This window comes from Phasianus colchicus, chromosome 1 (assembly GCF_987193195.1).
Source record: "Phasianus colchicus chromosome 1, bPhaCol1.hap1.1, whole genome shotgun sequence".
Lineage (NCBI taxonomy): Eukaryota > Metazoa > Chordata > Aves > Galliformes > Phasianidae > Phasianus > Phasianus colchicus.
The window spans coordinates 171,008,794-171,033,452 of NC_143436.1; the positions used below are offsets into that span (position 1 = coordinate 171,008,794).

Below are 24,659 nucleotides of genomic sequence, written 5' to 3' on the forward strand. Positions count from 1 at the left end.
CCCACAGACATAAGGTATGAATTGCTTAATTATCTGTGAGGGCTGCAGGAGCCATGTCACGCCTGACTCATCAGGAGTTATTTAAAAAGGCAAAAAGAAAAATGATGAGCAGCTCCTTTAGGGGAGAGGCTCGATCTCGCCTCCATGCGCACATCAGCGCTGTTTATTTACCGGCCGCCTTTTTACCCGCCCCATGCACGGCGGCCCCACTCCGCGCAGCCCGGCGTAGCGCAGCGCCGCGCCCCGTCGGCGACTCGACAGCGCCACCCGCTGGGCGGCCGCCGGAACTGCGCCCCGCGCAACCTCCGCGGCTGCGCGCCCGCTGCGTTGGGCGCTTCGACGGCACAAAATGGCGCCCCGGGGTCGGAGGAGCTGCGCGCCTCTCCAGGGAAGGGCAGGGCCGAGAAAGCCCGGCTTATACCAATATAGAAATATATGCCAAAATCATAGGATGGTTTGGGTTGGAAGGGTCCTTAAAGCCTGTCGAGTTCTATCCGCCCTTCAGGAGCCTTCAGGGCAACGGTTTGTCACAGCGGAGGGCTGCTCCGAAAATAATGCCTCCTATTTTATTACTTTGGCCCACGACTTCAGAGGCAGATGTTGGTGATTTGGCAGCAGAGTTTGTACCTTCCCACCAACGTCCCATTACATTTTGTCGCCGTATGACAGAGGGCAGGAGAAGGGCACTCTGAGAAAAGGGTGTCTCACATGGAGGCGCAGTATGAAAATGGCACCTGTTGACATTCATCAGAGCTTACTGAACATTTATGTGTGGGCAGTGTGGTGCCGTGGAACAGCGGTCACCTCCTCTGGTTCACATTTTTGCAAGCATGGCATGCAGGCTTGTGTTCATTACTGGTGAAAATGCACAGTTAATTGGTGATGGCTATGCTGAAAAAACAGTGTTTTGTAGCCAAGAATTTGCTCAACTGAATAGCATTACTGCACTCTTTGTATCTGTTGTAATTTCCCTGGAAATAAATAGGAGGCACTACTTTTGGAGCAAGATACGTACTTGCACAATGCTGATGTGAGGAGTGAACTGGAGGAACAGCAGGAAAAGGTATCTCTGGCAGCTCTTCTTCCCTTGCTTGCTGTGTGCCACCACCATAACAGTGCTCTTTGCACACTGTCCTCTTCTGTAATTGCCACAAAGGAACTGGAGAGAGAAACCTGAGCACGGCAGGCTGCAGCTACAACAGACTTCTCCTAGAGCAGCTTGGGAAGCGCTGCACTGCATATTTGTAGCATGTGCCAATTTGCACATTACTAAACACAAATGTAGCAACCTCTGAATTGTCTGAATAGACTCAGAGTGACTGACGCTTCTGAGAAATGGTGTATTCAGCTTAAACTTGTTGAAAATACCCGATTTCTAACTGGTGGTGGTCCATCAGATATTGCACATTTAGGCTGGCATCAATCTAGGACTACATATTCGGAGCTGGCTGTGAAGGAAACACACTTCCATGTTTGACAAACAAAACAGCTGCACTTTTTTGAAACTGCTTTGCAGTTTGGAAGGCAAAAGCAATCCCAGAATTAGGGATTCACAAGCACAGGTGTGTTGCTCAGAGGTGAATGACAGATGATATTTACTACTGGGACATAAAAACATTACCTGAATGTGGGACTGGTGCAAGCAAAAACACCTTCAGGAAAAAATGTTCCAAGGTTCTTCTCTGTTTTAAATCTCAGACTATTTCAAGCAGCTAAAATAAAATGCAAGGCAGTCAGCGTTAAGTTTATTTAGGGAAAAAAAATCATCTACTCAAAAATCATTGACCTTCCCTTTTAATTTATTTTTTCAGTCTTGAATTTTCATCAATATTTAGATTTTGGAAATAAAATTCAAGTACTCCTACACATGTAATAAAAAGGGTGTGCATGTACATTTTTATTGCCTCACTACTCATATACATTTTTTCCATTTTCCTGGACCACTTTGCCCCGTTTGTTACCTGAGCCTCAGGTGCTGGGTATAATGGGAAAATGCTTTTATCAGATAGAACCACTGACACCTTCATCCTGAGGGCTTCTTTGCCAGTTCACCTGCTTGTTCACTAATTTCCTGCTGCAGCAAGTGCATCTTGTGCTCAAAAGACAGTGTGCTAGTGAAGAACATGCTGATCCTTCAGATGCTGCTGCAAAAAGACCCAGTTGGAGCAACAGAGCCCATCTTCAAGCAAGGGCTGCTCACGTGGATAAAGATTTGAGACATCAAAGCCCAAAAGGACTGTTAAGGAGGAGGAAGCTGTTCTATCAGATGCCTGGTAGCTGGAGATAGAAATACACAACCCAGCTGAACAGGCTGGCTTTTTGGATCATATGCACAGCAGTTGTGCTAAATTGGGTGGTGGTATTTGGAAAGCATAACAGAAAAGACAAGACACATATGGAGGGCTGTAAAACACAGATGCTCAGGAGCAGGATGTCAAGTTGGTTATGTGAAATCCCAGAGGTGTGAACAGCATTCATTCACCATCAAAACCCAAAGTAGACTATCTAAACTTAAAAGTAAGCTTTCAGGTTGACTGTAACACATGATCTGGTGATATAGCCACCACTGAGCAAAGGCAGCTATTGGTTCTTATGCACCATCCTTGCTTCCCATGTTGGAGGCAGGAAAGGACATTTCAGGTTTTTCTTTCCAATGCTATTATTTTCACCCACCATGTAGCAGAGGACATACTGCAGAGAGCAGCTCAAGGTTGTTTGCTGTGCAGGAATCCACCACAAGGCGAGCTGTGAGGTATGTCAGATGTTAATATCTTCTACCATGCTTCATCTTGATTAAGGCATGATGAAATGGGGCCTCGAGCCTCAAATGTGCCAGAGGGTAACCTGATATAAATGTGCAGCTGCACTGATCTCCTGAAAGGGGGTGAGTTGCACATTTTGCAATTAGGGTGAGCTAATTGTATGCACACAGGCAGTTGCCACAGCTCAGCTGATGGGTGGTAACATATTAAACCACAGTAACATGAGCACTTTAAGTTATGAAACCATACTCAAAGCGTTTGCAGATTCAGAGACTGAGAAACCATTGCTCTCTGGTTTAGAAGGACCATCGTCTTGAAGACAAGGAAAGGGATTGAAAACCTGTGCTGTGCAGTCAGATGCAAGATGACGTTTCCCAAGGGATTCTTAAATTTCTAGCCAGAATTTCAAAGAATTTAACAATGTTTTCTTTTTAAATGACCTTGACTAAAAATATTCATTTTAAGTGGGAATGTTTGGGAAAGAAAGAGTTCTGGAAATTTTCAGCATAAACAGTGATTCTCGTAAAATAACATGGAGAGTAATATTCAGAAGACTGAAATATCCCCTAAGTCTCTGGGTCTTGTGCTTCTTACCTGCTAGGGATCTCTTCAGGCCTAGAGCCATCCAGTAGGAAACCTGTCCAAATTGGTGGAACTGTGGATGGACTTTTTTTTTCAGATGTAACGTACTTTTAATATATAGCACTTGCTAGTTTCTTAGAAGCTTGAAGAGAAAATTACCTGCCAAATACTTTTATACCTCTGTACTTGGTCATTAATTTTGTGCGCACATGCATGCAGCTGAGCAAAGAGTGTTGAAATAAGCCTGATGGGTTTTTTCAGAGCTTTCCAGTGCCAACCACGTTAGCAGCCCTGATGATGTCTCCCTGATGAGACCTTGATAGCATAGCTCTAATTCTGGCTCTAGGAAATCCAGTGGGATTTTGCTTTTTCTCTTCTTCAGATCAGGACTGCCATGTATTGGAGTAGATGAAAGTGATGGGTGCAGAGAGTTCTTGTGAAAGCTTTTCTTTTAATGGTTTTTTAATGGTACTGAAGATAAAAATGTTAGTGTTCAGGCCTAATGCCCTGCTGAAGGAACACAAGCACTGGAATATAGTGCTTGTGCACAAGAACACAAAGTAGTAGAAACAACTGTAGAAATCCAGAATGTGGCTTGCCCAAATGGTGGCTCGGTTTTGGTGGCTCAGGGTTCCAGCTGGTGGCTGTCACACCAAAGCAGGGTGATGGCAGCCCTTTGTGGAGCATAGGGGAAGAGGAACTCAGGGTTGGAGCTGTCTTCATTCAGAGTCCTTCCACCAGCATCACTGTTGCCCATGAATCTCTCCTCTGAGGGATCAACGTGAGGAAAATGGTCTCAAGGCTCATTTCACAAGATTTTTTCAGGCTTCTGTCCCCTTGCTGTGAAGAATGGGCCAGTGACAGCAGATACATGTTCACCAATACTGATGTGGGGATGCAGGTAATACCTTTGTATGAATCCAGCCTTGAGATCCTTGGTTTGTTTGCTTCTTGCTTTTGGGCTCAGAGTTGCCCTGGAAATCACATTTCAGCAAACACTGCTGTATTCTTCTACCGAAAAAGCCCTCTTTCCCATTTCCTTTGGGGGATGGAGTCACATTTAAAAGAGAAAAAAAAAAAGAGATATCTTGTTCTCACCCAATCTTCATGGTTTTTCTTCCCATTTCTAAATGAATTCCAAGCTGTGACATACCCCAGAGTTTCAACTTAGGGCAGTTTTCTGCACTCACACTAAGAACCAGTGAATAAGTGTTTCGAAGTAGCCTCAATTATAGCTGTGAGAATGATACCTGTAACATTTAAAGTGTGAACATAAAATATGGCAAATCAATCAGAGTATGGAAGCACACTCGGAAAGTATTCAGCTGATGATGTTCATGATCACACATAAAATAAAATAAAATAAAAAAGAGAAAGAAAAAAAAAATCACATGTGGAAATTCACTCCTCCGGCCAATGGAAAGAGATACTTTTCTATCTCATGGTCTACAAAATTCCCTCACCTACTACCCAAATCACAGTTAAAAGGAGCTTAATTTATCCCTTAAAAAAAAAAAAAAAAAAAAGGTTTTACAAGCCGTTATTCCTACTCAGCAATCACACAGACATTAAATCTTATTGCAAAAAAGAGGGGGGGAATGCCTCTTTTCAGCATTACAGCTGCAGCTGTTTGACAGAAGTAAGTGACTTCATAAACCCTCCTGATTTGGCAGTAGGAGAGCAGAATTTTATGCTGTCTGCTACGCAGTCACAGGGGCTGAGAAAGCTCTGCAAAGCAATCTTCACAAATGTTTCACCTCAGTTTATAAATACCTTTGCTTCACTGTGTTAATGCCTCTTTTGCTTTGCTTTCCATTCACCTCCACTGGATCATCTACCAAGGCCTTTTATTGCTTTAAAGCAATTGATCCCACAGGTCTCACATATTTTTTCTTCTCTTTTTCTTTACTCAATGGAAGATATCGCACCTTCACCTTTCCATTGATTTGTTGGCTGACTATGGTAAAATGTAATAAAGATTTAGCAGGCTGTCTTTATTTGCAGTGTAATCAGGCTGTATACCTCCTCTTGAAGTGGTCTGTGCTTATACGCTGTATTTTCTCTGTCTCTATCAAGCGTCCACTCCGTAAAGAATTACTTGCAACCTTATTTTCCTGAGATGCGATGAAAATATAAAGATTTCTGATGGTTGTCGTATCAGCCTCTATCATTCTGTCTTCATTTTGAAACTTTATTATTTAAGAATCTGTTCCTGTTCCTCCAGAGAAACTTCTGGAGATGTTCCCAGCTCCCATTTATATGACTTTGGTATGAGTTTGATATGAGAAGGTTGTTCAATACTTTACAGAAATACCATCTCCATTGGGAAGTCTCCACTAATGTAAAGTCAGCGGGAACTCTTGCTACAGTAACATCTCCAGGATTCATCTTTCAAGTTATCTGTGATTTTTACGGAACTATTACAGCTCATGTGCAATACTCGTTCCTTGGCCAGTCTGCTGTTTCACATTGCCAGGAGATTTTGCAGGATTTGTCTCAGAGCAGATCGGACTGGGATATAGGATTCTGAGGGGAAAGCTGCCAGTGAATAAATATGCTTCTCGATGATCATCTTCAGACACTGGTGTGCTTCATGCAAGTCTTTCTCAAATTGCTGTCCCTCTCTTTGTAAAGCCATGTGACTACAGATGTTTCTAAACTCAATGCTATCCTAAAAATAAAAGCAAAAAGAAGTAGGTGAAAAATAATGCTCCCCTGAGTTTTCCAGACAGATTTTCTCAACAGAAACTTCCTAACTATGCACGTTCATCTCTGATTTAGTGTGAAACATCTTTAGTTTTGAAACACATGTAGTGTAACCACTAAATACTGCTGCAAACTCACTTGGCAGAAATCCTTGGGTAGCTGTTTCACCTATTCACTTCTAAGGGTCATTTGCCTTCCCCAGGCATCAGTGATTATGCTTTTTAGTTCTGTTTCTATCAGACAGAGCTTTAGTAGCTGTTCTCAGCAATTCAACTTCCCCTACGCTGACAGGCAAGGGTAGGACCTCAGGAAAATGTTATATCCAGACATCTCCTGAGAGCTCCCAATGGCTCCCAAGGGCACAGTGTGACAGCAGTCCTCTGAAATACCACTTCTGTGGTGTCCTTCTGTGAGGTGACTGGGATTGCCAGTGGGGCAGGATACCCTGACAGCTCTGCTGGTTGTGCAGCATGATGAAGCATGAAGACTTCCCAGTCCCTCTGATGTAGCAAGATCTGGAGCTGAGAAGTGCTTTGATAACAAAGGACTTCTCAGCAGTGCCCCTGCACTGCTGGGGCAAATGCATTTCTTAACCATTCCAGGCAACCTCACAAACTGCAGCTTGTAGAACGTTCTGCCTGCTGGTTTTCCCTGAAAGATCAGTAGAGCTGCTGGCTGTGGGACCTTGCAGGGGCAATCAGTGCTAGACCATCTCACTCTAAATCAGAGATGAATGTGCATAGTTAGAAAGTTTTTGCCTGCCACTGAGCTGGGCCAGTGTAGCTTGTGAGCACATCTACTAAAAGAAGCACATCCCTCTCCATCCCCATCTGCTCCTACCCCTGCCTAAGAAGGTGAAAGGAGCAGGTGGTAGAAGCAGAGTTTTAACTCATGATAGTTTCCCAACCTGATTTGCTTATGTCAGCATGAAGAGAGGAGTACCTCAACAGTGGGAATGCATGTTTGGATGTGAAGAGGACAAAACATCTTCAGGCAATGGGATCAGCCTCTGCCAGCCTAAAATGGATGTGCACATCTGGTCTCAGTCAGAGCTTCTGCCTTCCCAAAGTCCCCCACACAATGAACTCATCTAGATAAACTGCAAGGAACAGAGGAGCCTTCTCCCATAGCTTATGTCACACACCAGATTTTGGCACCTCTTACCTCCTACACTTGATGTATTTACTCTTCTAGTTAGTGGCAGCCTGTGCTTTTAGCTGAGAGGAAATTGAGTTTTAGAGTTATTCTTAAAAGCATGCAGGTTTAGACTTATTGTGGATTTTGCCTTTGTTATTAAAAGAAACAAAGAAACCAGTTTTTAAAACTCCCTGTCACCCAGACAATCCCAGCTTCATAATGGTAACAGCAAAAAGGATTTGCAGTTGAAGAATTGAAATGTGGGTTAACATTGAAAACAGTGCTGCATGGTTACTCCAGCCAGCAAGCAGAAGGCATTCAGTGTGGAAATTTCTGAACTAGCCATCCGATACCATTCTTGGGCCCTTAGGTATTGTACAATAGCAGTTGTGGGTCTGCTGTGAGCAAGGTGAACTCATCGCTCTGGCACGCCCTGTGCAGAAATCCAGGGAGTCCTGAGTCAGGAGGTTAGCTGAAAAGCAGCCTTTTTCACATATATTTCCAAAGTTTCCTTTTTCAGAAAGATTTTGATGTTGCCTTTGAAGGTCACCTTTCAAATCTGTTCTGTAAAGTTGCCTTAGGTATAAAATCCTTACTCAAATATATTAAGAGGTCAAATAAATTGCGCTAAGTAAACAAGCTCGCTTTGCTCGCTTTTGCAGGTGTCCAGCACATGGGAGCTTTAGGATACATGACAGGGAATAAAAACTTGACTTATCTCTCCTTTCAATAGAAGTAGATCATAACTAACTGGAGCAAAAGTTTCAGACCAAAAATTCTTTCCGTTTTAACTTCAGGAAGCAGGGCCCTTGTGAGCTGAACTGATAGCGAGCAGCAGTTCATGTGGTATTTTGCCATTTAAGAGATGCTAACAAGAATATCTGCAGTGATTTGAAGTGTTTTCAATTGCAGGACAGGAGCAGATCCTCCCTGCAGTTTTCATTTGTCAAGATCCATATGTTTAGACAGATGAGTTAATAAAGAACCTCCCCCAGAATAAAAACACCATGGCCTACTAGTTTCAAGGTTCTCTAATTTATGGCTTAAAATTTTCCACTGCTCTGAGTCTGTTTCATGCAGTTGTCACTCAGTGGTAGGCTGAAGTTTCAGGATGTTTCTGATGGCCCAGCTTTTATTTTTGAACCTTAATGTAAAATTGATACTATCCACAAACTTGCTTCAAGTGTATGAAGAGCCGCTTTTATAAAGGCTCCTTTAGAGAAGATACAAACTGCTTGCTTCCATCTTTTATTTTACTCTGAAACACCGACATGACCCATCAAACATATTCCTACAGCTGGCTCTAACAGACAGCTGCCTTTTTCTTTTGCACGCTCAAATTTTAGACTCTGGCCCACTGCCAACCCTCAACATTTTTTCTTTAATCTCCATGTGCCCTTGTAGACAAAATTTCCACTGAGGGCAGAGTGGCGTGGTGCTGCCCTGGTCCAGGTGCTGGATGCTCTCCATGGTCAGCAGACCAAAATTTGGGAATTGGGGTGGGAGTGCCAGAGCTCCTGATGCCCAGTCCTGGTAACTCAGCGCCTCCACCCCCACTGACCTATTTTATATTTTTCTAGAATAATATCTCAGCATAGGTCAACCTCAGGAGGAATAAAATGCTCATTTTGAAAGTGATGTGAAAGTCAGGGACAGCTTCCTCCTGGAGGTTCTTCATGTGGTCAGTGGGGAGAATAGGAGCAGTTTACCAGACCCAGCTTAGATGCCCATTTTAGGATGAACTGAAAATGGAATTACCTCCTTCTCTCTGACGACTCTAAAGAGAAAGTGGCTTGAGCTGCTCATACACAGCTAAGATGCCATGAAGACTTCATGGGTAGATGAAGGGTGAATGGTCTGTAGCATAAGTTCTATGAGAAACAGCTGAGGAAATAGGGATTGTTTAGTCCAGAGAAGAGGAGGTTCAGGTGAGCTCTTATTGCTTTCCACAAAACCCTGAAAGGAGGATCTGCCGAGGTAGGAGTTGGCCTCCCAGTCAACAGTGATAGGACAAGAGTTGATAGCCTTGAGTTGCACCAGGGAAGGTTCAGGTTGGATATTAGGAAACATTTCTTCACGGAAAGAGCAGTGAGGCAGTGGCACAGGCTGCCCAGGGAGGTGGTGGAGTCACCATCTCTGGATGTGTTAAGAACTGTGTAGCTGTGGCACTGAGGGACACGGTCAGTGGGCATGGTGGGGATGGGCTGATGGTTGGACTAGATGATCTTAGAGGTCTTTCCCAACCTTAACAATTCTATGGTTCTGTGAGCCCCATCTCCTCCTATCGTTATCCATCTCTCATCTCATTTTCTAAAACTATTGCAATTGGAAGAGTTTTCCTAAGCCATGTACCATCGAAAAATGCTGGAGTTGTTAATAATTTCTCGTAAAGTTTCTATTTCTGAAGAAAAAATAATCCCACAATCCCCTAGTGTAGTTCATTCTGCGGTTTGCTGTTGTAAAGACTCTTTCTAACACAGCAGGTGCAGATGCATGCGGCGTGCAGCACTATCGTATTAATAAAATTGAACTGCATAAGCATATTTCCTCAGAGCTTCCAGAAAGATCTTGGAGGCAATTCTTCACTTGAAATACTTCAGATCGCTCATTTGTCAGTATTTAAAAAAAAATATCCACAGAAACAAGTATTAATGCCTACAGCTTGCAAATAACTTTATGGAGGGTGAAACAATCTTTTCCACGATCAGCCTTCATATCAATTACTTTAAAAAATGAGCGCTCAAAGCTATTAGGTCCAGGAACAACTTCATAATATCAGTGGCTGCAAAATGAGAAACGTGCATGCTGGCACATTTGTTCAATCCGTGGTGGCAAACGAGAAGTCTGCTGCTGTTTTATGCGAATTCTAATGAAAGCAATTTATCTCGTTTCCGTCACCCCTAAGCCATTATTTATGAATCAGTCTTCAGATCTCTTACAGAGGAAAGACCTACTCACTTTGGAACCGAGAAACCCATCTCCAATTTGTTTCAGGAAATCAGCAACCAGAAAACAAGCTTGTTAAATACCAATAGAAATGTCACTGAGCAACAGCCATCCCTTCCCTATTCCTCCCACAAAACGTGCAGATCCCCTGGGTGAAGAGCCTTGTCTTGCTCTGTGCCTTTGCTGGCTGTCCCACGGGAAGCAGCCTATCTCTGGGTCTCCAGTTCACACGGCCAAAGTCAGCGATGCCTGATTTTGTGCCATTGTTTAGCCTGCAGTGGACTTGTGGTTTCTCTTTTGTCTAAATAGATGGGTCTAAATACAGTAGGAAAACAGAACAAATGACTGGCGCTGCTGCTTGTCTTTGTGCTACTGCTCAAGCCCTGGTGAAGTGACTTACTCCCTGTACAGATGGAGTGCCACTAGACTGACTCACAGCAGCTGCACTATTTCACCTCAGTGGGAGATACAGGGCAAGGGAACTATGGTAAACATGCACCTCTGCTGATGTTACTTTAGATCCCCACCTTCTTCTTCCTCCTCAGCCAGCAGAACAGCAATACAGCAGCACATGGGCAGGAGAAGCTTGCACAGTCAGAAGGTTTTTTTTTATTATCCCGCCCTGCCAATCTGGCACCTTTTAGGGACAGTGTTTTCTTTTCCCCTTTAAAGAAAATACCATGACTGTTTTGCAAATGGGACGGCTATTTTAACTTCTTAGTATGATTTATATTCCACTCCCTGCTGGCTGCCATTGAGATTGGCCCAGTCCAATCCGCTCCACATTTCTGATTTAGTACCGTTTGAACGACCCTTCGGTAACTCCAGCAAAGGAGACAGGATGTTATCAAAAAGCTGGAGTAATGCATAGCTGCACCTGAGCACAGCCAGGGCAAGCCACACACTGCTATTTTGGGAAGGTTTTCTACCTTTTATTTTTCCTTTTCAAATGCACTCAAATTGCTGCTTAAAATACAGAATCTCTCACTCTGTTAAAAAAAGGCCGTTCTGTTCACCTTGGCAGTGTGTAATTACGGGAGAGAGAAAATGTGGTGGTTATTACAGGGCGTCTTTGTGAAGGCATTAGGCGCTAGGAGTTTGCCTGTGGGTGCTGATGCCAACAAACAGCCAGGTGGGCAATGGGATGATGCAGCCAACTGGATCCTGAGGAGAGGGGAAAGGGGCCCTTTGCCCGTCCTATCTTCAGACACACCATTTGGCTAAGCAAACTTTGTGGCGTTACTGCATACAGAATCAGTGATTACGTGCTCACAGTCACTAGCAAAAGACTTGCTCCAAATTCCTGCAAATGTGTCACTTTTCATCAGAAATTAACACATGGTATTAATTGCTGAGGAACTGTACTGTCTAACATACAGTGGAACACAGCAGAGCGTATTTCCAGTACTCACAGGCAATGAACTGCATAAGTTTTGTCATTCCATTTCTCAAGTCTAAATTTTCTTCAATCCTTTGTCTATCTATTTTGGTGCCATTGTATAAAGTAACTTTTTATCAGTTTAGCTGATAAACCAGTACCAGTACTTTAAAAAGAAACCAAGGAACAGACATAGAACAAATGAAAAACAAGAAAGTCAGGATTGCCAAGAGAGACCAAAAACACTTAACTGTACCAAGAAATGAGAAGTACCAAATGCTGACTATGTGTGATTGTCTCTGGGCCATAAAACCAGAATCTTCCTTCAAAAACAGTGAGTGGAAGGACATGTTACCAAGGGCTGGCATGTTGAAGGAATTTTGGCCAACTCATTGGCCAAGAGCTTATTTATAAGGGTTTGTTCATGTGAATTTATGCAGAGGTTATAATATAAATGGATCCCTTGAAATCCAATTTGCTTCAAAATCAAATCTGCAACAGTGAAATTGCTTGCAGCTAAAGGGGTCAGTTATCCATGACACAGAGTCTATAGAAACCTAACACAGAATTTATGTAACCTTCCTGTAAAAGGGAAGGGGGAAAATGTCCCAGAGCTCAATGGGTCATGATAATGGGTTTTCAGTGAAGAAAAATCCTAACTTAGCTTCAAGTGCAATAGGAAAATCAGAATCCAAAGTAAACTATATTCCCAGTGGTATCTAAACACATACTTTCACACAAGTAATATTAAGGTAGTTCTGGGAAAGAAAAGGAAGAAAATAAAACCTTCCTTGAGATGGCTGTATTTCATCAAACCAACATTTGTTTGTACAAAAATAGATTGCATTAATTTTGTTTTGTTTTGTTTTAAATTACAAGCAATGAAGCAGTCTTGCTGTGGAATTAGTATTACAGAAGTCCAAATTATCCCTGCACTCTCATTTTTGAAATGCATTATCTAACAATTTTGGCTGATTTTTACCACACTTATGGATAGCTTCCATTATCACCCCTACCACCTGTAGGCAATTTGGATCCAAATCTTCAAAATTTGCTTCTGAATCTTGGTGATTGCATTTATGAGCGAGTTATATCTTGACTTGAGATAACTTGGATGTGATTTTTCACAGACTGTGAACAATCACAAAGCTAGTCAGACCCACTGCACTGGTCTAGCACCTGTGAAAATAGCATCTTGCAATATCTGAAATTCATTAGCAAAATACTGAGAAACCCAAAGTCATAGTTGTTGCTTTTTCCCCACAAAAAATTAACCATCATATCAGAATTTGTGGCTAATCCTTTGCTGCTTCCCTATCCTTCATCTTCCCATACTGTGCTGGTCCACTTTGGGAAGATTAGTAGAAAGGAAAAAGAGCAGATTTTAATTGTGTCTCAACTTGCCTGACAACTACTAATGGAGTTTCTGTGGTATGCTTCTTCACTACTAATGGCTGATTAAGAACTGCAGTCTTGTTTTACATGTTTTACATGGTACACCTAAAACTCATCCTAAGGTAAGTTTTGAGGAAATGCCAGTATCATCTGACTTAGAGTTAGACATATTGGACTGCTTAACCAACCCCTAAAACCACGACTTGCAAGCTTGTGTCTAAACTTTTTCTTAATTTTCTTTATAAATTAATAATCATGCATAAAATGCATAATCATTGCATTTATTGGAAAATTGAAGATTTTTTCAGGAAAATGTTTGTTGGGTCTCATATTCTGGATGTATGGTATACTGTTATGCCATGGGCTCTGCTGGGCAGTCACATTTCATTTGTAGGTTACTGGTCATCTCTGCATCTTGTGTTGTTCTTTGTCTCATTTAGGGAAATTTATGCATACAAAACTACCTTTTGGAAGATTTCTAAGTAATCTTTCCAGGCAAAAGCAAACCTATGTTCTACCAAAAGTGTTTTTATCCCCCAAATCCTTGTGATGCAACTACACTGAACCATCAGTAGCTTATTAACCGTACTGCAGGCTATAGGTTTAAATGAAAATTAGTGGACGTGAAACACTTTCAGTCCAAAGGGCAAAACCCAGCACATGTAGTTATCAGCGCAGTCAGCAGCTCCTCTGCAAAATCCCAAAAAAGGAGTTATTGTTTTCGTCCCTTACTTACTTTTGGGTGGAGAGGAAAGGGATGCTGCTGTACAAGGGGGAGCAGGAAGGTCTGCTCTGCTGTTACAAGCCGGATGGTTGCATCCACTACTCGGGACAGCTTGCTGCACAGAGCCTTCTCTCGCAGTGTCTCAGGCCTCTTCAACCTGAGCTGCAACTGCTGCTGTGGCCTGGGCTCCCCTAGGCTGACGGCAGTTGGGCTTCCACCCTCCTCTTCCTCAGGACTTTTCCCCGGACCTTTTCTTTCTTTCTCCAGCTCCAAGACCCAGCCAAGCCCAGCCACCTCTGTTCTCCCTCCTGGGCTGGGCCAGGCTGGGCCATGCTGGCCGGCGCCGTCACTTTGGGCCTGGGAAAGCTGTGGGGGGATGCAGGGAGGGTGGGTGGCTGCACCATCTTCCTTGCCTCCCCACACTGCCCGGAGTGTGCGGAGAGCCTCTGCCTGGTGCCCGAGGGACTCGAGCAGAGCAGCCGGGCCGGCCATCAGCCTCCCCTCTCACCACAGGCCTGACTGCAGCCTCTTAAGCCCTGTTGTGCCCCTTCCCTCCTCCGTATCTCTCACCCCGTGGTGGGTGGCCGCTCACCCTGCCCCGCCCCAGGCTTATTTTGGCAGATTTGGGGGAGGTTTGCACATCCCCATCTGGGTGCAGAGCAGGGCGCGGTGCAAATCTCTCCATCGTTCTCACTGGGACCTGCCTTGCCAGGCCTGACCCGTGCAAGGTGCAGCCTCAGCCCTGTGAGGGCAGCTTTATAAAGCTGGGTGCTGAAGGATTTTACAACGTGCTTCCATGAGTAATTTAAAAGGGGAACAAGGAATAATTTCCTTCCAAACCCCTCCCAGCTTTAGGGATCATCAGTGTGGAGCTGATGGAGGCTCCTGCATCTCCAAGTGACACCAGCTGCTGGAAATGCCCAGCCAGCATTTCCATCAGAACTTCTCAGCCTACCTTGGTTTTATTGCTATTATTACTCACAACCCTGAAATGCATCAAATGCATCCAAACTTGTCAGCCTGACAGTGCTGCATTTGGCACACGGGGGGAAAAAAAAAAACTCAAGTAGGAAAACAGTGGGTTGGAAATGGTAAGGCTGAATGAGCCCCACCTGAAATAACTCCAAAAAAAGGCATTACTGGCTTTGGCAAGTCGGCCAGAAGGATCCTATATGTTTTTGTATATGGTTCCCAGAGGATTTAAAACTGTAAGATTTGATGCTAAACCTATTTCTGTGCTGTGAAACCAGGGACAGCTGTACAAATATTTGCTGTTTTTAATTAAACCTAACATTGCTACTTCCTTGATTTAAGTTAGGTCAAAGGACTGGCAATTTTATGCTTTGATAGATGAAGAAAAACAGTTGTGGGTGTTGCGTTTTAGAAATATGTTATAAAATAAGAAGTCTGAGGGAAAAGGCCGCAGAGGCTATAATAGCTCTGCCCTTGTGCTTTCTTCTCAGAGATGTTTTCCTTGTCAAATATTTTGCCTTATCCATATAGCAACTGTTTCTACTGTAATTCTGCTCATTATTTTTCCTTGAAAGACTTTTTTCTAAACTTTCCAATTGCTCTCAAGTTATATTTTAGATAGCGTTCTCACAGCTTTGTATTCTTTATAGATTTAAATTAATTTGCTTTGCAGGGGGGAGATGAGGAAGGACGTATCTGACCACACTCTCTTTGGACTTCTATACATTGTATAAATACCTCAGCAAAGTATCTGACAGCAATTCCCTGTGGAGAATCTCCCACCTCCACTTCTGCTCCTCAAAGCCAGGTTTTACTGTTCCTGTCTCTTCCAAAATCAAGTAGATCAATCCCATCTCAAGGCTAACGATAAACTAAATCAGTTTGGGGGTCTATTTGTAGCTCATCAGAGCACCAGCTTGGGAAGAGCAGGTGGAAAATTCTCCTTTCAGCAGCATGGCTGGTTTACTGCTTGTCCTGAGACCCTCCTGTCACCCACTCTTCTGCTATGGGAAACAAGGATCATGATGCCGACTCCAGCAGTAACAATATAGAAAAAGAGCCAGGTTTTCAAGTTCCTTCAAGTTCAAGCTTTTAAAGAAGAGATAACACAATTTAGAATTAAGCAGGATTTCCACCAAAATAATTTCTTCTGTGAAAAAAACAGCAACAACAAAAAACTCATCAATATGTACTGTCTGTTGGAAAACATCAATTTTCAACAATTTCCTGTTTAAAAATTCAGGGAAAAGCTTCTAGAAAGTCAAAGCAATTTTTTTTTTTTTCAATCTGCATTTAAGGCAAGGTAGATAAAAAAAAAATCACCAACAAGATGTTAAGTGTTTTGCTAGTGTCACTGCGTTAAGTGAAATCAGTATCATAGGGCTTAAAGACACTACAGTATAATTTCAGTGAAGTTCTTTGTTAGTATTATTAATGCTAGTGTATTATATTACTACTAACAACAGTTTTATGTTAGTATTAGTATTGATTTCAAAAGATATTTTGCTTCTTTCCTAAAGGTTACACCTCACCTATTAGTGATTCACAACATTGCAGGACCCACAGCTGGCCATCAAAGCTGAACAGCTGTGATTGCTGTTAGAAGTGATTAAAAGTACCTGTGAAAAAGAGTGGAGAAGAACTGGCTAATGTGCTGTTTATCATCTTGCTCACTTTCTAAATTCTAGAAATATGATCATCTTAGTGGTCCAAACTTTTGGGGTGGATTAACATGTTATAACCCCCCTTTTTTTGGTACTAAAATATACAGAAACTTTAAATTTTTTAACAAGACCTAATCAGGAATTTTGTAAAGAGAACCATTATGCAGACACAATTGCAAAAATGAAAAGTGGAAGTCTGTCTTTATTTCCAACATCTGCTTCCCTGTCTGCTCATTGTTTATCTATCTACCATGTGGAGCCCTGAAGATATTGAGCCATCCATCAAATAGAGAGTAAACCAAGAGGAGATATATCATAACTTAATGTTAAAGAAATCATATGCTGTGACATCTACCTTCATTACTGCTAGTACCTCTCACCTCATAAGTAATACCATGGCAGAATGGGTCTGTTATCTGCCTTTAAAAGGGTTTGGGTGTGTATCCATAAATCCAAAGGTTCTCTTCTTGCCACTAATGCTGGCCCATTTGCTTTGCAGAGTATATCTGAAAGGGCAGAAATGGATGTAGAATCTTCCCCCCCATTCCAATACATATAAGGGAAAGCCAAGTTTGTTCCTACTGTACTTCTGCTATAATTGAATGTATTTTTACAGTCAATGAGCTTTTCTCAATGAGTTAACCATCCTTTCAGAAAAATAAGATGAATAGCTGCTTATTTTAATCTGGCAGCACTTTGAGCAAATACAGCATTTTTTCTGTCTCATATAGCTCAAGGCTAAAACCAAAAGAGCAAGAAAACTCTTCCCCTTCCCAACCCCTTTCAAAATGAAAGTCAAGGTTTTGCGGGATTCAGCACAATCCATGGGATTTATGTTGCACCTGTTGAATTCTCACAAGAAATATCAATTAAAACATTGTGACTTTGGAAGGAGCATAGGAAATCTATGGGGAGACTCAAACTCCATGGATTTTCTGCACCTGCAGCTGTCCCGCCTCGGTGCCTCTCTCAGTAAGGGGGGCTGTCGGGCCAGTGCCACGCACTGCTCCATTTCCATCACTGCAGGGGGAGAAGCCCATTTCCCTGAGCTGCGCCTTGCTTGCTCTCTCTTGTTTGAGTTGGCACCTGCTGACCGTATCTGGATGATGAAGCCTTCCAGGCACAGCACTGGAGCATTTGGTCGCACAGCTCTGGGACGCTGTGCGGTGGATGCAGCCAGCACTTGTGTTGAGCATCAGGGCTGCAAGAGGGGAACAGAAGGCTGAGACGTTATAGTTCCAAACAAAAAAATCAAACCTATTATCATTTTTAACAGCTTGAGTGGCAGTGAGTTCGTAAGCCTTTGTGCTTGGCTCATTTTAGTGGGATTTATCAGGAGAATGGTTGGATCTTGCATTACTGATGGTTATTGCTGTTGCTGTTCACTAGTGGGATGGCCCTGGCACTGCAGAACACATGGGCTCTTTCAGAAGAAAGCATGTGTCCAGCAAATATCTACGTATGTTCCTAGAAGTTGATCTAATTTAGACTTTATTAGTATATCCTAATCTCCTCTCCTCTCCTCTCCTCTTCTTTCCTCTCCTTTCTTCAAGAAATCTATTATTGCTGCCCCAGCATGAAAATTCCGTGGGCTGTTCTGCTACTGCATACTGGCCATGGGCACAAGCACCATGAGTGTTTAGGAAGAGAAATACATGAACACTGAAAATTGTTGGAGCTTAGTAAGAAATGTAATCGAAAAAGTTCCTGAGCAATTACAGATGCACAGTAAACTATCAGATGCATTGTGGATAACAAGCAGAGACTTTCTGAGGTGCAGTTTTGAATGCATATGAATGAATTCTGCTATTTAAGTGTCAAATGCTGTGGCTGCATCTTGAACCTAAGAACAGCTGTGCTGGTTTGCATCACTGCACCCTAATCTTATATTCTGTCTCTCAAAACAGCAGGTGATACCCCCAGTGCTTTCTTCCAGGCTTATCCCCAGCATTTTGGGTGTGCTCATACTGCAGCAACCTCCAGCCAGGCCACTGGTCTGCCTGAATTGTGACAAGGGGAAACCACATTCCTGGCATCCTCCAGAGAAAAGGGAAACAGTGGCCACAAGGATATGCCTGTTGGTGAATGAGAAAAGGCAAGTAAGTCAACAGAGCCTCTGGCCATTCTCAGCAAGGGGTATTTTCTGTGCCTCTGATGTGTTTTGTTATGTTTTGTCTGTTTGTTTACTTTGTTTAGTAACCACAGTTACTCTTCAAGTGCTTATCCACTCTCCCTTTTAATCCACCTAAAATTTTTGGAGCCACAATGCCACTGGCAACAAAATCTTTGCATATTTATTGCTTGAAGAATCACTTCTCCTTTGTTTTCAGCCTGGCTTCTTTGTGGCCCATCATTCTTCTACTGGAAGCAGCAGTGAGTTGCTTCTCCATGAAGCTAGGCCTTTGCAGATCTCTACCATATTACTCCTGTTCTGGGCTGGAGAACCCAGGCCAACATAGTCATGGAAGACTATTAATCATCCCTGCGGCTCTTCTTTGAGCTTTGACATCCTGAGGAGACTAGAAGATTGGACAGGATTCAAGGAGAAGGTGAACCCTGGACTTAAAGATATTCACTGTAAAAAGAGCCCTTAAGGTGTCACTGATCCTTTCTAGCCTCTTCCCCTACTCCTACTGCAGGATACTGCGTTCACAGAGCACCATCCCTCTTCCTGAAAGCGTAGAGTCCACGCAGACTACTTACAAAATGCTAAATACCTGACTTAGCATGAGCAGCTTAGCAGTGATGTGGCAGAGATGACCCACGTGGCCCATTCTGCTGGGTTGGGGTTCTGCAGCCAAAGGCTGAGTTCAGCAGCTGAGCCTATAAACCAGCTGGGCACTGCAGCACTGCCACCGGTGTGGCTCCTCCTGTGGCCAACATTTGACTGGACTTCAGTGTATGTTCCTAGGATACAAACAGAAAAATATTTTCACTCTCCTACGTGTCATTCAGGGGAGAAATTTTGCCCTCATAACCAACCTTTTTATGTAGCACCAACTAAATACACATTTTCATCTAAGTGGAGATACTTCGTTAGAAATAAATGTGCTTATAAGCATTTGGAAGTGTAAAGGTGATATTTATAAAGTGACCAGAACACCCACCACGCACTGTATAAGCCAGTGAAAATAACAGCTGCTGAGTTTTATCAGCTTTAGAGCACCGCAGGAGCAGCACAGAGAGTGGTTCAACTGTGATGTGTCAGTGCTGAGCACAGCTGACTAATGTGCTGCTGTAGCTAAAGACGGGGTAATCATATAGAGACTGTAAGTATGATGATAAAATGAGTCACAATGTTATCCTTTTTCAAATGGTTTCTCCTAATCTCCACATCTGTAGTGTGTTTATGAGAGTAAAAGAAGTGAAAATTCCTGCAGGTCAAAATAACTTTATTCTTAAGAGTATACCTAGGGTGTTGTCTTCCCTCCATCCCAGTGGTAAACATGTTGATGTTGGAGTAGAGGAAGGGCTGGTATTTTTCCTGGATGAATGAAATACAGCTTTATCATTCTGCATTAACTCTTTGGAGTGCTGTGTATACATTTTTAAGCTAGTATGCTGTGTTCTGACTATTTCATTTTATTTCTGAGACCACTAAGAACCTCATGTAAAATCTGGAGGGGGGAAGGGGGATATCTGATAAGAACTGAAGAAAATATAATTAATTACCTGAAATGGCAGTTTTGTTCTTGGAAGAGCTGTCACCATACAATAACTTCATTAATATTTTATTTATTTATTTTCTAGGACCTTGAAATACAATTCGCCTTTCCTTAGGGGCAATTTCAGACAAGTTAATTGAGCCTGCATTTCAATAGAAAGTAAAAGTTTGTATAAAATGGCATGGGTGCTGGAAGACATAGTCCCACCTATCCCCAGTATTGCCTTGCCCACTTCAGCATTGCCTCATCACTCGTATCTGTGCACTGAACTGGAGTGAGTTGATGATGTAAGCTTAAATTTACCCAGAAAAAAAAAAAAAGAATAGTCTCCAGATGGTTTTCTTCCCCATGGAAGCTTGTTTTGCAGATATGCAGCTGCTGTGCTAGCACAGAGGAGGGATGCTGAGGCGGTAGGAGATGGGGCATCATTTTTCTTAGCAATACACGTGCCAATTTATAATGTTCATCAGACTGTTGCCACAACTAACCAACAGTAGCAGTATTTATTTTTGCCAGGAATAAATGGAAATATTTATTTAAAACCATGAATAAATATAGTCGTGTATCTTTAGAAGCAGGGATATAAGAACAGTAAAGGTTCTAGAAATCTAAATATACATTTTGTGGCATGAAAGGAGTTGCTACAGGCTGTCTCACCTGGGCTATAGCTACAGCTTGCAGATGTGCTGAAGGATGGTTCATATGTTAAGAGCAAGTGACTCATAATTGGACCTTCTGGGAAACATTATGGGTTACCTAAATTCTGAAAGGAGTTCAGAGAGAGGAAACCAAGCTTAAAAGAGCTGCGAGACTCAATCTTGTGCTGCATGCAGGATATCAGGTGGCAGGAGTAGGAACTGGCTCTGACCAGAGAGGCTGGAAATGAGCCTGTCTTGGTAGGGGCAGATCTGCAAGACTCCCAGCAAGGACGTGAGCTGGCGAGGAAGGTGGGAGAGAGTCCCTGGATAATTTTGAGCTTTTCATTAATGAATCTGGCTTCCAGGCGGAACGTTCTTGGGAAAACAGGAAAGGGAAGAGGTTGAAGTGGAGCCAAAATTTAGACTGGGTGAACAGCAGGATTCATAAATCTGTGTGCAGTTTTTACCCACTCTTGCAGAACCCCAGTCATGAAAGAAAGTGAAAATTTTGTGTTTGAAAATCCACATAGCAATGTGCGAGCTGTTTATATGGGTGCATGCTCAGCTGAGTATCTGAATGAGAGACTGAATGTTGGTTCAAGAGTTCCTGGCTGCAAACAGACAGTTGTTTACATTAAAGGAGAAAAATGGCATACAAATGTCCTACCATTGAAGAAAAGGTCAGGTCAGATGGATAAGAATCATTGTTCATCCAACAAAAGAGGCTGAGACAGGCCTTCAGAGTGAGATGCGGTAGCAACAAATAAGACTGCTAATAAATCTGTTTTCAGTATTGTGCCCCTGCTTGCTGTTTATGCATGTGGGCTGGGTAAGTGGCCTACTGAGTACATATGTAGCAGCAGATCCCTGCTTTTAGCTGGATAAAAATTAAAAACCACCAGCCTGTGTTTTCCATTTTGTCAATGGAGAGACAAGCAACTTCACAGAGTGGCTGTAGATTGCTCTGCAGTAAAACTTTAAAAAACAAAGCTCCCTATGAATGATGTTTCTAGATGAACTGCTTAGGCCAGGCACTTCTTTTCTAGAGGCTGAGGCCAGGTGGGTGAAGCTACTTTCCTTCAGAGTCATTGTAGAGCTTTCAAAATACAAAACTCATGTCCAAGAAGCGGAACGTAATTTGAAGTCACTAATACTGATCTATAAATATGTTTCCATCTTTCCAAAATTATTTATTCCTGGATCCACACGTCTTCCACATTTATGATGGCAGCTCCCACTAGATTTGACCAAGAGGTATTGTTTTGCCATTGACACTCCCACGATACATGAGTTCATCAGAGTCCGCTGTTTGAATCAAGCATATGAGGGGCCAATTCATTGAGCACAATTTATTCCAGATCTTTGCAGAAATATACAATGCTCTTGAGCCTATACAGATGTCTAGCCAACAGGGAGCTGTCTGGCTACACAGGTTTTTTATATATTTTTCAACTAAATCAGAAATCCAAATGCAAAAGTCAGCACTTGGGGATGTCTACATGGATTTGTGACTCTCCTGCCTGAGTTCTGAGGTTATAAACCAACAAAGGGATTAAACTCATATGTACATTTTTCTTCTTTATGTGACAGACCTAAGATGAATAATATTGTTCATTTACAGAATCAGAGAACATTTAAATGGGAAAGGCTTCTTCAAATAGTTGAAGTAAAATCCTGGCCCAATTGAAGGTGGCTTCAGGCTGGTTTTGATGGTACTCGGTGTCACCATTCTTCACAGGTGGATATCTCTTCTGCTGACTCTGATAGCTTGCCAAGTGCATTTTATAGGGCCTGGTTCACTCCTGTCTAAAAATACATAGAAGCAGAACATATAATGGCAATCCTGAGGCATCTACCAACATAAAGTAAAGGTATTTAATACAACTGTAGTGTAACTCATTTTATTCTATGCTTTCAGAAAGCCACACAGGAAAGAAATGCAGTCTGGAAAAGGAAAGAAAAATGAAGTTGTTAGTAGCTAGTGCACAAATGGTGTGTCTGTTTGAGCCCACAGAAATGGGTTCAGTGAAGATTGCCCGTGTACACACACATTCAGCTCCTGAATCCCATCACACCCATCTCTCTCTGACCCCAGTGCTTCCCTCCTGAGAACTGAAAACCAAAACCACCAACAGCTCATTAGATGCTAAGCCAAATACAGCCTACGTGCTGTGTCACACCTGCTGCAGATCCCTCCTGCCAGAAGCAGGGAGGTGGCAGATCCTCACTGGGCACATCCTGGGAAAATGGGAGCTTTAGCAGTGAGGATGTGACTGCAGACCTGAACTTCTTGACCAGCAGGATCCTGATAGATGACTGACTATACTTGGGATCACAGCTTCACGTAGAGGGAAATGCTGAATTACTGTCCCCTTCCACCCCTGTTCCTACTACTGGCAATTTTCTGTGAGCTGGGAGGGCAGCACGGCACCTTCAGCAAGTAGTAGTGGAGTTCTCCCTATCAATGCACAAACAGTACAGTTCACACTTAGCAGTGATGTGGAACATTTGGCCCAATGTGATGCCCTTCTTGCCTGCAAATGTGAATTGCTGGCAGCAGATATAAGCTGAACAATTCCATCTCTTGAGTATTTGCTAAGGAAAGGAGGACAAGGACTGAGCTCCAGGTCTGGACCCGTGGTTAACTTGGCTTGTTCTCTCTCTGGCTCTACGATGGACCTTATCTACAAGACAGTGCCCAGGCATAGTTTTGAACAAACCTATACTAGCTTTCTTACACTATTCACTAATGCTATTCCAGCAAGCTTTGCATTCCCAAACACTTCTACATGCTTGTATTATCTAGTTCAGGACATGAAACATGGACCTCAATGTCTTGTTGTAAAGCATAACTCTGGTGGGATACAGCCTTGGCTTTGCAGCATTTCAGAAACTTTGTGAAGGCTTCAAAGAACAATAATGACACCTGAGGGCAAGGAATATAACCTGAGGCCTACTCAAGACATGGTGGTATGACTGCAGTTTGCTTGGGAGAAGGCTCCTGTCATGCAGTGAAGATGTAAATCAAATGGTATCTACTAAATGGACAGTTAGACCCTGTGCTGGATCCACATTGACAGATGCTGGAAAAGACAGCATCTGTTCCATCTATCAGGTTATGCCTTGGCATTCCTTTCACCTGGGTGATGCTGGTTACCATAGGGCCATGAAGTTGAGCATCCCATGATGGAGAAACTCTGGAAGAGTCTCCAGGGTCCCACCACTGTCTAATCAGAGAAGAAAGAAGGCTGAATCTTGTATACACATAGCTGGAAGAATCCAGGATGAGAGGCATAAATAGTGCCAGCTTGGGAGAAAAGCCTTATACTTGCAGTTAGTTTTTGAGTGTAGGAAGAGGTGATGACAGCCTACTTGCTTCCATCCAAATCCGTCTGTCATCCAGTCCTGGGAGAGGACTGCGATCTCTACATGGGGCACACTATATTTTTAATCCAATTATAATATGGCTCAGCCTCTTTCCTATAGCTTATTCTGGAGCATGAACACAATTAGACAGCAACTGCGTTTAACAGCCATAACCATAAACTTGATGGTTTGCATAATTTAGATGGGAGTTTCCTTAGAGATTTACTGTAAATGCTGAAGTTCAGGCTTTTCTACTTTCCCCTTTTTCTTTTTTCTTCCAAAGGCAAAAAGAAAGCTCTGCAGCAATTTTGCAAAAGGTGTAAAAATAAAGGTAATTTCTCTAGAAAGAGAGGACTGTGTGGTGCACGATCTTATCTTTCAAACATCATTGTGGATGGTTATTATGCAGCTTTGAAGTAAGAGCCTGCAGTCTACAGGATTTGGCTCATATCTCTGGAAGTGCACATACAACTTTCCCCACATCCAGTGTTACCTGCTTTCACATTGCATTTTTCAGAAAAATGCATGACTTTGTGTGCAATTTGTAGAGTGCCTCACCATACAGTCCCTCAAGTGGAAAACAAAAAGTCTCAATTACTGACAGCTTCCTGGTGCTTGTTCTAGGTGATTTGGTTTTTAATGTTATTATAAATTAACATCCAATTACCATGTTAGGAAAATTAACACAAGCTTAATAATCTTTTTGCTGGCCTGTAAATTTAAT

General features: G+C 42.7%; 1 protein-coding gene and 1 long non-coding RNA gene across 2 annotated transcripts; one reads left to right on the forward strand and one right to left on the reverse strand.

Moving 5' to 3' along the window:
- Positions 1-362: 362 nt before the first annotated feature.
- Positions 363-22,371, forward strand: LOC149920237 (uncharacterized). The gene is made up of 3 exons (XR_016462199.1): positions 363-2,752; positions 18,174-18,365; positions 18,597-22,371. It is a non-coding gene; the product is annotated as an uncharacterized LOC149920237 (long non-coding RNA).
- On the reverse strand, positions 5,639-14,131 carry DLEU7 (deleted in lymphocytic leukemia 7). Its single transcript, XM_031615758.2, has 2 exons — positions 13,643-14,131; positions 5,639-6,015 (listed from the first exon to the last, which is right to left on the reverse strand). The coding sequence occupies exons 1-2, from the start codon at positions 14,120-14,122 to the stop codon at positions 5,809-5,811; spliced, it is 687 nt and encodes a 228-aa protein (XP_031471618.1). The 5' UTR covers positions 14,123-14,131; the 3' UTR covers positions 5,639-5,808.
- Positions 22,372-24,659: the final 2,288 nt, after the last annotated feature.